Below are 17,068 nucleotides of genomic sequence, written 5' to 3' on the forward strand. Positions count from 1 at the left end.
AACAAAGTGATCCCCTGCTCCCAATTCCTCTGTCTCTGCCACGTCTGCTCCCAAGATGAGGCTTTCCACTCCTGAACATTCCTGATGTCGTCTTATTTCATGGACTGCAACTTCCCCCTTCAGAAAATGCTCTCAACTGCATCTCTTGTGTTTCCTACAGCTCTACCCTCACACACCCTACCTGCAACAAGAACAAAGACAGAATCCTCTCTTCCTTGTCCTCACGTATCACCCCACCAACTTCCAAATTCAACATAACATTCTCCGCCGCTTCTGCCACTTGCAATCTGACCCCAAAATCTAAGATAAATTACCCCACCCCATCTGCCTTTTGTAGGGACCGCTCTCTCCACGACTCCCTCATCCACTCCACACTCTTCACTAGTCCCACCACCCCCAGCACCTTTCCCTGCAACCGCAGGAAGTGCTACACCTACCCCTACAACTCCCCCCCACCCCCCCCACCTCCATCCAAGGAACCAAAAAAAACCCCCACATCAGACAAACGTTCGCCTGCACATCCGCTAATGTAGTCTACTGCATCTGCTGCTCCCGATGTGGCCTCCTCTATATTGGTAAGACCAAGTGGAGGCTCGGAGACCACTTTGTAGAGCACGTATGCTCGGTTCACAACAAATGACAACACCTTCCGGTCGCAAACCATTTCACCTCCCCCTCCCACTCCCTGGACGATATGCCCATCTTGGGCCTCCTCCAGTGTCACATTGACGTCACTCAGAAACTGGAGGAGCAGCACCTCATGTTCCGCCTGGGAGCCTACAACCCAATGGTCCCAATGCGGACTTATACTAGCTTCAAAATCATCCCAATGCCTGGCCTCATTCCATGGCCAACCCTCCCTCTCATCCCCGCCTCTTTGACCTGACACAACCTGTCTGTCTTCTCTTCCACCTATCCGCTCTGTCCACCTCACTGACCAATCCCCACACTGCTGACCTACACTCACCTATCACCATCCCACCTACCCTCGCCTCTGTCTATTTATTTCAGAGCCTCCTTCCCCTCCCCCATTTCTGAAGAAGGGTCCTGACCCAAAACATCAGCTTTCTTGCCCCTCTGATGCTGCCTGGCCTCCTGTGTTCCTCCAGCTCCACATTGTGTTGTCTCTGACTCTGGCACCTGTAGTTCTTACTACCTCTCTTGGATAAATTGGGATTGTTTTCCTTTGAGCAGAAAAGAATGAGGGGGTGACATGATTGAGATATATGAAATTATGAGAGGCGTAGTTAGGGTGGACAGGAAGAAATGTTTCCCTTTAGTGGAGGGATTGGTGACCAGGACATAGATTTAAGTTAAGGGGCAGGAGGCTCAGTGTGGATGTGAGGAAACAATGTAGGTGGTGGTGGGAATCTGGAACTCACTGCTTGCAAAAGTAGTAGGGGCAGAAACTCTCATAATATTCAAGAAGTATTTAGATGTGCACTTATGATGCCAAAGCACACAATGCTTGGAAAATGGAATTAGAATAGTTGTGCTTGTTTTTGACTAGCACAGACTTGATGTCCTCATAGAGATGTACAACGTGGAAATGGATCCTTCAGTCCAACTTGTCCATGCTGACCAGATATCCTAAATAAATCAGACCCATTTGCCAGCATTTGGCCCATATCCCTCTAAATCCTTCCTATTCATATACCCATGTAGATGCCTTTTGAATGTTGTTATTGTACCAGCTTCTACCAATTCCTCTGGCAGCTCATTCCATACATGTACCACCTTCTGCATGAAAAAGTTTCCCCTCCTGTCCTTTATAAATCTCTCCCCTCTCACCTTAAGCCTATGCCCTTTAGTTTGGAACTCTCCCAAACTGGGGAAAACACCTTCACTATTTACCCTAACCATGTCCCTCATGATTTTATAAACCTCTATAGCATCACCCCTCAGCCTCTGATGCTTTAGGGAATATAGCCTCAGCTTATTCAGTCAGAGATAGCAAGAACTGCAGATGTTGGAGTCAGAAACAACATAGTATGGAGCTGGAGGAACACAGCAGGCTCTGCAGCATCCGAGGGGCTAGAAAGTTGACATTTCAAGTTGGGAACCTTCTTCAGAAACTGGGAGGGGGAAGGGAACTCAGAAACAAATAGAGAGAGGAGGGATGGAGCCTGGGAGGGTAGGTGGGATGGTGATAGGTGAGTACAGGTTGGAAGTGGTGTGGATCGGCCAGTGGGATGGGTGGGCCGGATAGGTGGGAGAGAAGATGGACAGATTGTGTCAGGTCAAGGAGGTGGGGATGAGAGGGAAGATTGGTCATGGAAGGGAGTTGGGAACTCCTTCAAGCCAGAAAGGACCTTCAGTTCAGTTATCTGTGCTGTAGGCCTCCTTGAGTCTATGAGCTCTTTTAGGGCAACTGTTTGTCTTCTGTTTTCCAGAAAAAGGTTTTGGTTTGCTCATTCTTTTCTAACAGTTGTCTCCTTCTAATTCTGGTAGCATCCTGGTGAATTTTCTCTGTTTTCCCCAGTTCTTTAAAATTGCCTTTGAAGTACAGAGAGCAGCACTTCTCCCCAGTACACTCCAGGGTAGAAATTGGGATGCATGAGGTCCAGTTCTCAGTCATGAAATGAGCAGAGAGCACACTTCAGCAGTGGGAGCCCTACTGTATGTAGCCACTGATGCCAGTACCAAATCTGGGACTGTCAACAAAACGTCAGTGTTTATAAATTCATGTTTTCTTAGAAGGTCCCAAAAATAAGAAGTGAGCTCCCTGACTGTCACATAGGTTGTGATAGCCCCCAGCCAAAGAACATTCCCAACCTATCTCCTGACAATTTTCTATGGACAGTTGGTACAAGAGTGAGGTGGCCTGAAGTTCCAGTCTTTCACTGGGGTCTTACGGAGACTTATTTCTGTCATTGCCCAGGTCTCTTGTCTCGAGTTCGCAATGAAGAGAATTCTTTTCTCTTAACAGGATTCTGAGTCTGTTTTAGTCTCTTCCCCTTAGTGGTAGAGGAAGACCATTGAATGTTCATAACGTGCATTAGACATTTGACCAGTGTTACAATGCCGGGATAACAAGCCAAACCAATGAGCCTTACCATCACTGGATTGACAACACGGTGAAATTAAAGCATTTAGTAACCCTCAAAATTATTCAGTTGTCCCAGACCAGCCTTAACAAATAATAGATCTTGGAAACCAAGTTTGTAACTTCAACAAAAATTAACAATTTATTAACATATCCAGTAGCAGAACACAAATAAAACTACAAGGCTATCTAATTAGTATCCACAATCTAAGCGACAATCAATCATAAAATACCATCCTCTCCCCGACACTCATACCAATGGACGGTCACAGTTGAAGGATAAACATATTAAAGAATCATAATTTGCCAGCACAATAATCATATCAATATGGATATTGTGTCTCATAAAATCCTTGGATAATGCGTTGAATAACAGGTACAAAAGACCATATATCTTGCTTGAACTCTGATATTACTAGTCAGTGCAAATAGCTTTTGGAAACTTTTACTTCATTCTTACAGACTGGGGTTCTTTTCTCAGAATTTTTGCCAAGTCGATAACTGAAGAGTAACGAGAAAGAACCAAGACTAAACAACAATCTCAATCAGAAGTCTCCAAAATAAAGTTGTCTCCATGCTAAAACAAAAATTTGGAGCCAGTTCACTCATTACTTTTTTTTAAAAAACATTCTCTTTGGCCTCCCTTGACAACAAATTCAACTTCAAGCCATCTGTCAGTCACTGAGCATGGAGTTATCCAAGAACCTGATTGACTACAGTGCATAATTAACCTGCATTATGGTTCCAGGCCAGATCCCAACAGCAAACATCATTTGTTCTCTCCTGTTTTCTTTTTGTACCAGCTATCGTTCAAAGTTCAGTTCTCATCTTCAGATCACCGTTCCAGTGTAAAAATGAGAAAAATAATGATGGTTTCAACAGTAGCAAGAGATTTGAATGGTTGGTGTAAGCAGGGTAGTGCAGTTGAATTTACAAACAGATCAGGCGTAACCTTACCATTATCAAATGGCAGAGCTGGCTGAAGGCACGAAATAGCCGACTCATGCTTCTGACTTTATGTTCATATGAAAGACAAAATGTAAATGCAGATTCTGCGAAAGACAGCGGTCTATGTTCAAAGGTCATTGGACCATCATTCAGCATTTTACACCTGTTTTTCCAAAATTACCTTTATTGAGCAAACTGGTTCCTTGGACTTGTCTGGATGAAGTTATTATTTTTGCCTTTAGACAGTCTAGAATATTACAAAATATAGAATAAACCTATTCGGTTGATAGTTTCTGCTGGTTTTCTGGAGGAAATATCCAGTCAGTTTCTGCTGGCTTTCTGAAGGAAGTATCCAGTCAGTTTCATGCCCGTTTTTGTCCGTAGTTCAGCAAATGTTGCCTTTCTAAAAACAATTTTGTTCATGCTCATACAATAAACTTTCGTTATGTTCTATCCGACCTTGACATTCATCCTAAAGTTTGGTTCCCAGAAATGGACAAACATCGCATCCAGATGGAGGCTAACTAGTGAATCATAAAGTTTTATCATGTTTTCTTTGCTTATTTACGTGTCTAATTATGTGCTTTGTATCAAAACAATCAAATGTCTGTATTTGATCCAGCATGTTTCATTAGAATCAGGAAAATACAATTGCTCCTGTTTCTTCTTTTAATGTACAAGATTTTGCTTGTATAGAGTACTATGTGGATAAAAGGTGTTGTGTGTCATGATGTCAAGTATATTTACAGATGACATCATTCAACCTTTTTTTTAAATTTAAGGTGACAACTTCAATGGGTTAGTCCTCACTTGATGATTGGGACTTATTAGAAAAATCTCTAAGAGTTGATATAATGGGAACTGCAGATGTTGGAGAATCTGAGATGACAAAGTGTGGAACTGGATGCACACAGCAGGCCAAGCAGCATCTTAGGAGCACAAAAGCTGATGTTTCGGGCCTAGACCCTTCATCAGAAAAAGGGGATGGGGAGAGAGTTCTGAAATAAATAGGGAGAGGGGGAGGCGGGTCGAAGATGGATAGAGGAGAAGATAGGTGGGGAAGTAGGGAGGGGATAAGTCAGTCCGGCGAGGATGGACAGGCCAAGAGGGCGGGATGATGTTAGTAGGTAGGAAGTGGAGCTGCGGCTTGAGGTGGGAGGAGGGAATAGGTGAGAGGAAGAACAGGTTAGGAAGGCAGGGACGAGCAGGGTTCGTTTGGGATACGCTGGGGGAGGGGAGATTTTGAAGCTTGTGAAATCCACATGGATACCATTGGGCTGCAGGGTTCCCAAGCGGAATATGAGTTGCTGTTCCTACAACCTTTGGGTGGCGTCATTATGGCACTGCAGGAGGCCCAGGATGGACATATCATCTAAGGAATGGGAAGGGGAGTTGAAGTGGTTCGCGACTAGGAGGTGCAGTTGTTTATTGCAAACCGAGCATAGGTGTTCTGCAAAGTGGTCCCCAAGCTGCTGCTTGGTTTCTCCACTGTAGAGGATGCCACAAAGGGTGCAGCGGATGCAGGATACCACATTGGCAGATGTGCAGGTGAACATCTGCTTGATGTGGAAGAGTCATCTTGGGGCCTGGGATGGGGGTTAGGGAGGAGGTGTGGGGGCAAGTGTAGCACTTCCTGTGGTTACAGGGGAAAGTGCCAGGTGTGGTCGGTTGGAGGGCAGTGTGGAGCGGACAAGGGAGTCGTGGAGAGAGTGGTCTCTCCGGAAGGTAGGCCAGGGTGGGGGTGGAAAAATGTCTTTGATGGTGGGGTCGGATTGTAGGTGGCGGAAGTGTCGGACAATGATGCATTGTATCCGGAGTTTGGTGGGGTGGTATGTGAGGACATTTCGGAATCTCTTTCGATTCCTCCCACTTCCTACAGACAAAGGGGGTGGCCATGGGTACCCTCATGGGCCCAAGCAATGTCTGCCTCTTTGTAGGTTACGTGGAACAGTCCCTCTTCGGCACCTACAATGGTCCTAAACCCCACATCTTCCTCCGTTACATTTGATGACTGTATTGGCGCCACCTCGTACTCCCAAGAGGAGCTCAAACAGTTCATCCACTTCACCAACACCTTCCACCCCAACCTCAAGTTCACCTGGACCATCTCCAACACATCCCTCACCTCTCTGGACCTCTCTGTCTCCATCTTGAGCAAGCACCTAGAAGCTGATGCCTATTTCAAGCCCACCAACTCCCACAGCTACCCAGAATACACCACCTCCCACCCACTTTCAAAATTCCATCCCCTATTCCCAATTCCTTCGTCTTCGCAACATCTGCTTCCAGGTTGAGGCATTCCACTCCCATACATCCCAGATGTCCTCATTCTTCAAGGACCACAACTTCCCACCCCCACCCTCACCCCCGCAGTGGTCGAAAATGCCCTCGACAGTGTCTCCCGCATTCCCTGCAACTCATCCCTCACACCCCGTCCCCGCAATAACCGCCAAAAGAGAATCCCCCTTGTCCTCACAAACCACCCCACCAACCTCCAGATACAACTCATCGTCATCCGACACTTCTGCCATCTACGATCCCACCCCACCACTAAAGACATTTTTCCATCCCCACCCCTCTCTCCGGAACTCCCTTGTCCTCTCCACACTCCCCTCCAACACTACCACACCTGGCACTTTCCCCTGCAGCCGCAGGAAGTGCTACACTTGCCCCTACGCCACCTCCCTCACCCCCATCCCAGGCCCCAAGATGACTTTCCACATCAAGCAGATGTTCGCCTGCGCATCTGCCAATGTGGTATACTGTATCCGCTGTACCCGTTGTGGCTTTCTCTACATTGGGGAAACCAAGCGGCAGCTTGGGAACCGCTTTGCAGAACACCTCCGCTCGGTTCACAATAAACAACAGCACCACCCAGCCGCGAACCATTTTAACTCCCCCTCCCATTCCTTAGGCGACATGTCCATCCAGGGCCTCCTGCAGTGCCATAATGACACCACTCAAAGGTTGTAGGAACAGCAACTCATATATTCCGCTTGGGAACCCTGCAGCCCAATGGTATCCATGTGGATTTCACAAGCTTCAAAATCTCCCTTCCCCCCGCGTGCCCCCCCACCCCAGTGCATCCCAAAACCAGCCCAGCTCATCCCAGCCTTCCTAACCTGTCCTTCCTCCCACCTATCCCCTCTTCCCACCTCAAGCCGCACCTCCATTTCCTACCTACTAAGCTCATCCCGCCCTCTTGATCTTTCCATCCTCTCCAGACTGACCTATCCCCTCCCTACCTCCCCACCTGTCCTCTCTTCTCCACCTATCTTCTCCTCTATCCATCTTCAATCCGCCTCCCCTCTCTCCCTATTTATTTCAGAGTCCTCTCCCCATCCCCCTTTTCTGATGAATGGTCTCGGCCCGAAACATCAGCTTTTGTGCCCCTAAGATGCTGCTTGGCCTGCTGTGTTCATGCAGCTCCACACTTTGTTATCTCTAAGGGTTGACTTGCTTAAAAGTGGCCAAATGGTCTCCTTTTGTGCATGGAATTACATGATTCCATTATAGCGATCACTGATAGAAAAGTGGCGTCCCTGTCTGGCATTCTGATTCATCCTGTTTTATAACTTACAGGTGCCTGTTATAGCAATCCTTGCGTCAGGGGGTGGAGTTCGAGCAATGACGTCCCTTTATGGTATTCTGCATGGGCTACAGAAGATACATGTCCTGGACTGTGTAACCTACATGATTGGAGTATCAGGATCAACCTGGTGAGTTGAGTGGAATTGATCATGTATTTCTGATAAATAACTTGCATATCTTTGTGCGCATTGAAATGAAAGGTGATAGTTCAGGAAATTGAACTAATTCCCATTTTGTTTACCTAAGCCCCAGTATTGGTTAGTAGGCTACATAGAAGGGAATCTTCAGCTGAATAACACAGTATAGCCAGGGATATTGAGACCCTATTGTCAGGACTACATAGAGTCATAGTCACACAGCATAGAAACAGACCCTTTGATCCAACCAATCCATGCCAAACATAATTCCAAACTAAACCGGTCCCATCTGCCTGTTCCTGGCCCATATCCCTCCAAACATTTCCTATTCATGTACTTATCGAAATGTCTTTTAAACTTTGGAATTGTGTCCGCATCCCCACCATTTCCTCAAGAAATTCTTTCCACACGCGAACTACCCTCTGAGTTTTACAAAAAATTGCCTCCTTTTATGTCCTTTTTAAATCCTTCTCCACTCACCTTAAAAATGTGCCCCCTAGTCTTGAACTCCCCAATCTTAGAGCTAATGGTGGTTGTTTTTTTCTCTATCTACACCCTTCATTGTTTTATAAATTTCTAGCAGATTGCCTCTCAATCTCCTACACTCCAGTGGAAAAAATCCTAGCCTGTCTAGCCTTTCATTATGACTGAGGCCTTCCATACCCAGCAACATGGACGTACATGGAATAGCGTAGGTTAGGTGGGCTTGAGATCGGTATGACAGAGTGGCACAACATCGAGGGCCAAAGGGCCTGTACTGTGCTGTAATGTTCTATGTTCTAGTTCTAGTTCCAGTTCTAGAACATCCTGTTAAACCTCTCATTAACCCTCTCCAGTTTGCTAATATCATTCCTGTAACTGGGCGACCAGAATTGCACGCGGCATTTGAGAAGGGGCCTCACCAATGTCCTGTACACCCTTAACATGACTTCCCAACTCCTATTCCCAAAGGACTGCGCAATGAACACAAGTGTGCCAAATGCCTTTTTACCGACTCTGTCTGTATGCGACGCAAACTTCAAAGAATTATGTACCTGCACCCCTAGGTCCCTCTGTTCTACAGCACTACTGTAATTGTGTAAGCTCTACCCTTGTTTGTTGTACCAAACTACAATACCTCTCATATACCCAGAGTGAACTCCAGCTGCTGTTTTTCAGTCCGTTGACCTATTTGATTAAGATCTCTCTGTAAATTTAGAAAACCTTTCTTCACTGTCTACTACACCACTAATTTTTGTGTCATCCGCAATCTTACTAACCATGCCTTCTATATTCTCACCAAATTGTTTATAGAAATGAAAACAAAAAGATGACCCAGAATCAATCCCTGTGGAATCAGTCACAGGCTTCCAGTTTGAAAGTCGACCCTCCACCGTTACTCTCTGTCTTCTGCCATTAAGCCTATTATGTATCCAATTGGAAAGCTCACCCTGAATCCAATGTCACCTAATTTTACTAATTAATCTACTTTCAGAACCTTATGAAAGGCTTTACTAAAATCAAAATAAACAATGTCTACTGCCCTGCCATCAGCAATCTTACTGGTAACTTCCTCAACAAATTCAATCAAGTTCCTAGCACAAAACCATGTTGACTATTCCTGATCAATTTTTGCCACTTTGAATGTACATAAATACTATCTTTTAAAATCACCTACAACAATTTACCCACAACTGAAGTCAAACTCACATGTCTCTCGTTCTCTGGTTTCTCCTTACAACCTTCCTTAAACAAGGTACAACACTAGCCACCCTTCAGCCATCAGGCACCTCATCTATAGTTATAGATAGTACAAATATTTCTGCAAGGGGTCTCATAATTTCCTCCCATACATCCCACATCGTTCTGGATACATAAGAGAAGGTCCCAGAGATTTATCCAGCTTTATCTTCTCTAAGACCTCCCAAATTTCCTCTTCTGTAATGTGAGCTGTTTCTAAAATACCAAAGTTTACTTCTCTGCATTCTCTAAGTTCCATTTCTTTGTCCATAGTTAAAAATGACACGAAATATTCATTTAGTATCTCTTCCTATCTCCAGAGGTTCAACACAAAAATGATCTCCTTGATCTGGGAGGTGCTACTGTCTCTCCAGTTACCCTCTTGCTTTTAATGCATTTGTAGAATCTCTTTGGATTATCCTTAACCTTATCTGCCAATCCTATCTCATATCCCCTCTTTGCCTTCCTGACTCCTGTCTCAAGAGTGCCCCTACACTCTTCATAATTGATTAAGAGATACAATTGAACCAAGTTGTCTATATCTAAAATAAAATTCTCTTTTATTCTTGATTAGAGCCTCAATATCTTTGTTCATCCATTGTTTCTTAACCTTACCAGCCTTACACCCCTCATTCCAACAGGAACAAAATGCCTCTGAACTCTTATCACACTCTCGAATGCCTCCCACTTGTCAGACATCCTTTTAGCTGCGAATAGTCTACTCCAATCAACTTTTGAAAGTTCTTGTCTCGTATGTTTAAAATTTGCCTTACTCTAATTAAAAACTTAAACTGTAATAAGGCTTTTGCTTTTCCATAACCATTTTGAAACTAATAGAATTATGATTGCTAGACTCAAAGTGTTCCCTCACTTTTATTGCCCTATTGCCTTATTGCCCAAAAGAAGGTCTAGTTTTGCTCTTCTCTAGTAGGAGCATCCATATACTCAAAGAAAATTTTCTTGAACACATTTCACAAATTCTTCATCATCTAAACCCTTAACATTATTGTAGTCCTAGTCAATGTTTGGGAAATTACAATTCCCCTACGTATTTGTTTCTCAATTTCCTCTTACTCTTGGGGAGATACCTGCAGTAGAATCCCATCAAAGTGATTAAAAACCAAAAGAACTGCGGATGCTGTAAATCAGGAACAAAAACAAAGTTGCTGGAAAAGCTCAGCATGTCTGGCAGCATTTGTGGGGGAGAAAACAGAGGTAATGCTTCAAATCCAGTGACCCTTCCTCAGAACTGTTCTGAGGAAGGGTCACCGGACTCAAAACGTTAACTGTTTTCTCCTCCACAAATACTGCCAGACCTGCTGAGCTTTTCCAGCAACTTTGTTTTTGTCCCATCAAAGTGATCTTTCTTATTTGTAATTCTACCCATATATTTTCACTTGATTTTTCAGAAATATTTTCCTTAGTTACAGCAGTTATGTATTCCTTAATCAAGTTCTGACCCCACCCCCCCACCCCTTTTTTGACTCGTTTTCTATCTTTCCTATAGCATCTAAAACTTCAAACATTGAGCTACCGGTCTTATCCATCTCTCAACCAAGTTTCTATAATAGCTATGATGCCTCAATCCCACATTGTTAAATGTGCCCTAAGTTCATCAGCCTTACCTGTAAGACCCCTTGCATTGAAATAAATGTGATTCAGTTCTTCAAAGTTACTACATACTCTTGACTCTCTATTGTCTTTCTTTTCTAATTGAGATGCTGTCCTCACATTCAGAACCTTCGCGATCAGTCTTTGTTTACACTGCTACATAGAATTCCTTCACTCTCCCTCTCTGTCAGAATAAATTCGCCGTTATGGAATGAGCAAATCTCCCTGCTAAGATATTGGTTTCTTTTCAGTTTAGGTTAGATTCATCCTTTTTGAACAGGTCTTTTCTATCCCAAAAGACATTCCAGTTGTCCAAAAACCTGAATCCCTGTACAATACACCAGCTCAATGAACTGCGCAGCTCTAAGGCTATACGTGCTATCGAAAGGACAGACTGACAGGCAGAGTGGGTGGGGTGGCTCTGTTGGTGAGGAATGATATTCAGTCCCTTGTGAGGGGGAACATAGAATTCCTCAGCTCTATCCATTCTACCTCTACATCTCCTGATTCTAAGGGTAGAAAAACCAAAATGGGAGTTATCTACAGGCCCCCAAACAGTAGTCTGGGTGTAGGGTTTAAGTTGAATCAGGAGTTGAAATTGGCCTGTTGCAAAGGTATTACTACAGTTGTAATGGGGGATTTCAACATGCAGGTAGACTGGGCGAATCAGGATGGTACTTGACCCCAAGAAAGGGAGTTTGTGGAGTGCCTCTGAGACGGATTCTTGGAACAGCTGGTACTGGACCCTACCAGGGAAAAGGCAATTCTGGATCTGGTGTTGTGCAACAAACCGGATTTAAGCAGGGACCTCAAAGTAAAGGAGCCATTAGGAGGTAGTGACCATAATATGATAAGTTTTAATCTGCAATTTGAGAGGGAGAAGGCTGAATCGGAAGTGCCAGTATTGCAGTTGAACAAAGGGAACTATGGAGCTATGAGGGAGGAGCTGGCCAAAGTTCAATGGTTCAGTACCCTATCAGGGATGGCAGTGGAACAACAATGGCAGGTATTTCTGGATATAATGCAGAAGGTACAGGATCAGTTCATTCCAATGGGGAAGAAATATCCTCAGGGGAGACTGTGGCTGACGAGGGAAGTTAAGGACTGTATAAAGATAAAAAAGTAATATAACATAGCAAAGATGAGCGGGAAGCTGGAGGACTGGGAAAGTTTTAAAGAGCAACAGAGGATAACTAAAAAGGTAGTACGTGGAGAAAAAATGAGGCACAAAGGCAAACTGGCCAAAAATATAAAGGAGGATAGTAAAAGCTTTTTTAGGTATGTGAAAAGGAAATAAATGGTTAAGACTAAAATTGGGCCCTTGAAGTCAGAAACGGGTGAATTTATTATGGAGAACAAGGAAATGGCAGAAGAGTTGAATAGGTACTTTGGATCTGTCTTCACTAGGGGAGACACAAGCAATCTCCCAGATGTTATAGTGGCTGAAGGACCTAGGGTAATGGACGAACTGAAGGGAATTTATATTAGGCAGGAAATGGTGTTGGATAGACTGTTAGGTCTGAAGGCCGGTAAGTCCCTGGGACCCGAAGGTTTGCATCCCAGGGTGCTTAAGGAGGTGGGTCTAGAAATCGTGGACACGTTGGTAATTATTTTCCAATGTTCTATAGATTCAGGATCAGCTCCTGTGGATTGGAGGGTGGCTAATGTTGTCCTACTTTTCAAGAAACGAGGGAGAGAGAAAACGGGGAATTATAGACCGGTTAGCCTGACATCGTTGGTGGGAAAGATGCTGGAGTTAATTATAAAAGATAAAATTACGAATCATTTGGATAGGTCAGAGTCAGCATGGATTTACGAAGGGGAAATCATGCTCGACTAATCTTCTGGAATTTTTTGAGCATATAACTATGAAGATGGACGAGAGAGCCAGTGGATGTAGTATACTTGGACTTTCAGAAAGCCTTTGATAAAGTCCCACAGAGGAGATTAGTGAGCAAAATTAGGGCACATGGTATTGGGGGGAAAATATTGGCTTGGATTGAAAATTGGCTAGCTGACAGGAAGCAAAGAGTAGTGATAAACGGGTCCTTTTCGGAATGGCAGGCAGTGACCAGTGGGGTTCCACAAGGTTCGGTGCTGGGACCGCAGCTATTTACAATATACATTAGTGATATAGATGAAGGCATTAAAAGTAATATTAGCAAATTTGCTGATGACACAAAGCTGGGTAGCAGGGTGAAATGTGAGGAAGATGTTATGAGAATACAGGGTGAGTTGGACAAGCTAGGTGAGTGGACAGATGCATGGTAGATGCAGTTTAATGTGAATAAATGTGTTTTTATCCACTTTGGTGGCAAGAACAGCAACGTGGGTTACTATCTCAATAGAGTGAAGTTAGGTAAAGGGGAAGTACAACGAGATCTGGGTGTTCTTGTACATCAGTCAATGAAAGCAAGCATGCAGGTACAGCAGGCAGTGAAGAAAGCTAATGGCATGCTGGCCTTCAACAACAAGAGGAATTGAGTGGAGGAGCAAAGAGGTCCTTCTGCAGCTGGACAGGGCCCTGGTGAGACCGCACGTGGAGTATTGTGTGTAGTTTTGGTCTCCAAGTTTGAGGAAGGACATTCTGGCTATTGAGGAAGTGCAGCGTAGGTTCACGAGGTCAATTTCCGTAATGGCAGGACTATCATATGTCGAAAGATTGGAGCGACTGAGCTTGTATACACTTGAGTTTAGGAGGATGAGAAGGGATCTGATTGACACGTATAAGATAATTAAAGGATTGGACACTCTGGAGGCAGGAAGCATGTTTCCGTTGATGGGGGAGTCCAGAACCAGAGGACACAGTTTAAAAATAAGGGGTAGGCCATTTAGAACAGAGTTGAGGAGAAACCTCTTCACCCAGAGAGTGGTGGATATATGGAATGCTCTGCCCCAGAAGGCAGTGGAGGCCAAGTCTCTGGAAACTTTCAAGAAAGAGATAGATAGAGCTCTTAAAGATAGTGGAATCAAGGGTTATGGGGATAAGGCAGGAACAGGATACTGATTGTGGATGATCAGCCATGATCATAATGAATGGTGCTGGTTCGAAGGGCCAAATGGCCTACTCCTGCACCTATTGTCTATTGTCTATGCCCCTGACAGGAGAGTCCCCAGAACAATAAATCTTGTCAAATGCTGCCTAACATAAGAATCATTCCAAGTATGCAATAACTGAATCGTCCTTCCATTTTCCTCTGAGAGACTTATCCCCCTTCTATAATTCCAAAAACTGATTATCTATTTGATAGAGGAATAGCCACCAGAGATTTTTGAACTACCTTGTTACCTTTGCCAACAGTCACCCATCTATCTGACTGGGTTTGCAGTGTCATTCTTTTCTAAATCTACTAGCCATCTCACTCAGCGTCTGTCATCTATGCCCTTAATAACATTAAGCCTAAAAAGTAATGTTTCAGTAATACCTAATATAAAATAAACTACCTTACACCACCCACAGAAAATAATGTTAAAATGGAAAAATTATAAATATGTATATCAAACGTAGTAATATTTCCTGCCTAACCGCCAACCTAGATAATGAGCAGGGCTCAAAAGCTCTGCCCTTTTCATTCTCAAGAAAACCTGGAAAATAACATTTACATTTATCTTCTGGGTTAATCTACAAGGTCCAACACTTAACAGGTTTTGCGCCACAGAGAAGTTGACACTGTCCCTCATTACACTGCTCAGGTCTCTGGTTGACAATGTAGGTCCGACACAGCATGGATTTAATACGGAGTAGGAGTGCCTCTATAATGTCTCCTTGTCCTGGGGTAGGTGCAGCCCAAATTAAGTACAGAGTGAAGCTCTTCAATACCATCAAATACAAGGGCAGGTAGAGCAAGAGTTACAATAGAAACAATGCTGTTAAGTTCTCCATCTCTATAACGACTGATAACTTTTAAAAAGTAATTTGAATTTCCAGTTAATAACAAAGTATGATGCAACACAATTAAGATTTTTATTGTAACAAATGATGTCATACTTTAATGACTTAATGCTATCTTTCAAATAATATAACAGCATGTTCCATTTCCCTTGTAACATAACTAAAAAAAGAACACAACAATTGTTCACCCTTTAAGTAGACATTCCGTTCTTCTAGAATCAGTCCAAGGCTGTCCTTAACTCCCAAGTGTTTTATTCTGTTATTTTGCTCGGCCTGCAAACATTCAATCTCTCAACTTCTTTTTACTGTAAGAAGTTTTCCCCTAAAATAAATTCTTTCTTTTTTTGAAGGCTGGGGAATCTTCTAGTTTTATTTTACATCCTCAAGCTCCAGTTCTCTTTCCCTTGTTGTCATGCATAAGTCTCAGAAGTCAGTATGCAGGTACAGCACAAAACTGAGAAGGTTAAATATAAAAGCAAAGCAGTGTAGGTGCTATTTAGTACTACTAATTCAGTTTTTTCGAAGTAGTAAGGCTTCAGTAAGGCTTTCGACTAGTTAGCAAGGTTAGATTACATGGAATAGCAGGAGAACTAGCCATTTTGATACAGAACTGGCTGGATGTTAGACTGAGGGTGGTAGTGGAGGATTGCTTTTCAGACTGGAGACCTGTGACCAGTGGTGTGTCATAAGGATCGGTGCTGGGTCCACTGCTTTTTGTCATTTATATGAAAGATTTGGATGTGAACATAGGAGGTATGGTTAGTAAGTTTGTAGGTGACACCAAAATTGTTGGTGTAGTGGACAGCGAAGAAGGTGACTTCAGAGTACAATGGGATCTTGATCAAATGGGGGAATTCCATGATTTTGACCCAGTGACAGTGAATGAATGGTGATATGTTTATGAGACAGGATGGTGAGTAGCTTGAAGGGAAATTTGCACATGGTTGTGGGTTTGGAAGGTGTTGGGAAGGCTTCATGAATTTCTACAGTGCATCTTGTAGATAGTGCGCACTGCTGTTACTGAGAGTCAGTTGTCGAGGGAGTGGGTATTTGTGAATGTGATGCCATTCGAGATTTGGATAGTGTTGGCTTCTTGAGTTTTATTGGAGCTGCAGTCATCCTGGTAAGGGGTGCGGTGGAGGCGCTGTGGTGGTGTATTTCATCTCACTGCTGACTTCTGTCTTATGGTTAGTGAACAGGCTTTGGAGAGTCAGGTGAGTTACTTTATATTGTCTCTTATTGGAAATGGTCATAGCCTGGCATTTGTGTGCAACAGACATAACTTGCTACTTGTCAACACAAGTCTGGATATTGTTGGGGTCTTACTGCACTTAGACATGGACTGCTTCAGTATGTGCGGAGTCACGGATGGTGTTAAATATTGTGCAGCCATTCACGAACATCCCCACTTCTGACCTTACGATGAAGGAAAGGTCATTTAAAAAGCAGCTGAAAATGATGTGGAAAATAGAATTAAATATATTGATGTGGAGCCGTGATCAAAAATGAAACCAGCAGAATATTGGATCACAACATGTTCCCAATGCTGGGATTCACGTAAGCCAGCAATCTCAATAAGCTTTTTGATAATTATCACAATTACCGCAATAATGCTTTAATGATCATCATCTGTGTCATACCTTGTAATACATCAGTCTGGCAAACAATCTGTCATCAGGAAAACTTGTAAAACAAATGTAACCTTTCACCAGGTGTATGTCTACGCTGTATCAGGATCCCACCTGGTCACTCAAGGATTTGAAAGAACGCATTGAGAAAGCTAAGGAACAGGTGACGAAAAGCAAGACCAGTGCCCTGTCCAAGGATCGCTTAGGATATTACATCAATGCATTAGTAGAGAAGAATCGTTCAGGACACAATGTGTCAGTTACAGACCTGTGGGGACTCATCATCGAATCATTTCTCTCCGGAAAGGTATGGCCTTGGATAACATTGTCTGTATAATCTCGCTTCACTGTATTACTGGTCGCCCACCCCAACATCCCCCCGGCCCCCCCCCCCCCCCCCCGCCCTGATATGTAAGCAGCCATTGGCCATAGCTTGAAGTCATTCTGTACCATGTGAAAATGCATTGCTGCAATTTGGATTGTGCTTGAAATTAAA

General features: G+C 43.7%; 1 protein-coding gene across 1 annotated transcript in view; it reads left to right on the plus strand.

The window, feature by feature from the left end:
* The window catches only part of LOC125455295 (cytosolic phospholipase A2 zeta-like), a 99,330-nt gene that overhangs the window by 55,686 nt on the left and 26,576 nt on the right, over positions 1–17,068 (plus strand). Inside the window, exons 16-17 of the mRNA XM_059649470.1 lie at positions 7,577–7,713; positions 16,657–16,879. Coding sequence (XP_059505453.1) covers positions 7,577–7,713; positions 16,657–16,879 — 360 coding nt within the window. The remainder of the gene's footprint in view (positions 1–7,576; positions 7,714–16,656; positions 16,880–17,068) is intronic.

Source organism: Stegostoma tigrinum, chromosome 10 (assembly GCF_030684315.1).
Source record: "Stegostoma tigrinum isolate sSteTig4 chromosome 10, sSteTig4.hap1, whole genome shotgun sequence".
Taxonomy (NCBI): Eukaryota; Metazoa; Chordata; class Chondrichthyes; order Orectolobiformes; family Stegostomatidae; genus Stegostoma; species Stegostoma tigrinum.